The sequence below is a fragment of the Protobothrops mucrosquamatus genome, unplaced genomic scaffold (assembly GCF_001527695.2).
Source record: "Protobothrops mucrosquamatus isolate PMUCROS unplaced genomic scaffold, P.Mucros_1.0 scaffold12699, whole genome shotgun sequence".
Taxonomy (NCBI): Eukaryota; Metazoa; Chordata; class Lepidosauria; order Squamata; family Viperidae; genus Protobothrops; species Protobothrops mucrosquamatus.
In genome coordinates, this window is record NW_015398474.1 from 1 (window position 1) to 2,301 (window position 2,301).

The 2,301-nt window shown below is 36.5% G+C and overlaps 1 protein-coding gene across 1 annotated transcript in view; it reads left to right on the plus strand.

The window, feature by feature from the left end:
• The first annotated feature begins 691 nt into the window (after window positions 1-691).
• The window catches only part of LOC107301432 (olfactory receptor 1019-like), a 6,979-nt gene continuing 5,369 nt past the window's right edge, over window positions 692-2,301 (plus strand). Inside the window, exon 1 of the mRNA XM_015830658.1 lies at window positions 692-1,377. Coding sequence (XP_015686144.1) covers window positions 692-1,377 — 686 coding nt within the window. The remainder of the gene's footprint in view (window positions 1,378-2,301) is intronic.

A 2,301-nucleotide genomic window follows, 5' to 3' on the forward strand; every position in this document is an offset into this window, starting at 1 on the left:
TGGAATCTGAAAAGGAATTCTGGCACTTTCAAATCATCCCCCTTTCCAGGATATATTGAACACTTTCCAAACGGGTGGAAGAGGGAGAATTATGGTTGCTAACAGACATAAATCAGGACAAGAAGCAACGGATGGAAACTAATCAAGGAGAGAAGCAACCTAGAACTAAGGAGAAACTTCCTGACAGTTAGAACAATTAACCAATGGAACAACCTGCCTCCAGAAGCGGTGAATGCTCCAATACTGGAAGTTTTTAAGAAGAGACTGGACAGCCATTTGTCCGAAATGGTGTAGGGTTTCCTGCCTGAGCAGGGGGTTGGACTCGGTGACCTCCAAGGTCCCTTCCAACTTTATTATTATTATTATTATTATTATTATTATTATTATTATTATTATTATTATTATTATTATTATTATTACTACTGTGGCAATATATTAATCTGCATCCTTCACTTAATTGAAACAGCAAATGAAGTAAATTTATTAGAATTTTATATACATTCTCAAAGACTACATTTTTGCACAATAAACAAATTCCATCTAGCAAATAAGCTGTATGATGAGTTAAATCAGTAGTGTGCTACCAATCCTCTTGAAAAAAGTAATATAATTTTCTCTCTCTTTACAAGGGTTCAGAAAGATAGTTTAGGATCAGCAAATCCCCTGAAACAACCCATCTACTCAGAAAATCATGGATAAAGGAAATGGTTCTGCCATGACTGAATTCATTCTTCAAGGATTCACGGATAATCCCAAAATGCAGCCGGTTCTTTTTACGGTCTTCCTCTTGGTTTATGTCATCACTGTGTTAGGGAATCTGGGGATGATTCTATTGATTTGCACTAAACCCCAACTTCACAAACCCATGTATTACTTCCTGGGCAACCTCTCCTTTGTTGATCTCTGCTGTGCCTCAACCATTGCTCCTAAAATGCTGATTGACTTATTAAGTGAAAGTAAAAGAATTTCTTACAGTGGCTGTGTTACACAGCTCTTTCTGTTTGCTATCCTTGCAGATGCAGAATGCCTTTTGTTGGCTGTGATGGCCTATGACAGATACGTGGCCATCTGCAATCCACTCCTCTATCCAACCGTAATGTCCAAAAAGGCCTGCCAGAAAATGATCACTATTGCGTACTTTACAGGCCTGATAGATTCAATGATACAAACTTCCTCTACATTTCGGCTATCTTTCTGTAGCTCCAATGTTATCAATCACTTCTTCTGCGATGAGCCTCCACTTCTAATACTCTCCTGTTTTGATATCCATATTACTGAGATTGTGTTATTTACCTTTGTTGGCTTTGTTAAAGCAAGCAGCATTGGAATGATTCTTGTATCCTATGTTTACATTTTGGCTACAATCTTGAGAATGCATTTTCTTGATCTCAAAACCTAAAAGACATTATAAGGGACTATAAGGAAAATATATAACCATTGAACTTTTTGAAATGATGGATTCTAGCCTCTAATCAAAAATTGACTTGAGACTATATTTGCTGATAAGTTTATTGTGAATATTGATTTTTGTTATATATATTGATATTTAGGGTTAAGGGTTAAGTATATAATTGTATAATTGTGTTCAATATATTTAATTAATAAGTTACTATTATACATAAAGCACAATACATTTAGCCTTAATATAGACAACTTAGATACTCTGGAAAGAAACGGAGGGACTGTAAATAAGTGGGGTGGCTGGTTTGCAGAGTTGAGAAAGATGACAAGTATCCCTAATCTTACGAGAGTTGGAGTAGGAAAGAAGCAGACAATACACACCTCACCAATGGAACCAAGTCCAGCTAGGCAAAGATCCTTGGAAGAGGTGACACAAAGAGACAGAGCAAATTCATTTAAAGATTTACAACTAATGTTGCAATCAATGCAAGAGGTGATGTGTAAAAATCATGAAGATATAAAAAAAAGAGATAGGGGAAGTGAGAAATGATACAGGGGAACTCAAGGAAAAGATAAGGTCTATGGATGGGAAATTTGAGTGTTTCCAGCAACAGATTATGAAAAACGAACAAAAATTACAGGAAATGGAAGAAAGAATGGGAAAAGAAGAACTGAGAGTAGACGAAATGAATGAGAGACTAGTCTAGGCTAATAGGGAATTAGAATTGACAGTTATTTCTCTGGAAGTAGAGAAGGCTGCCTATTACCTACGGATCCAAAATATTAGAGAAATGAAGGATGAAGATTTACCGGCAATGGTGACAGATATTTTGGCAAGGGCCTTAGGGACTACTAAAGAGGATATGGCGAGTGAGATTGACGAGACTTATAGAATCCACA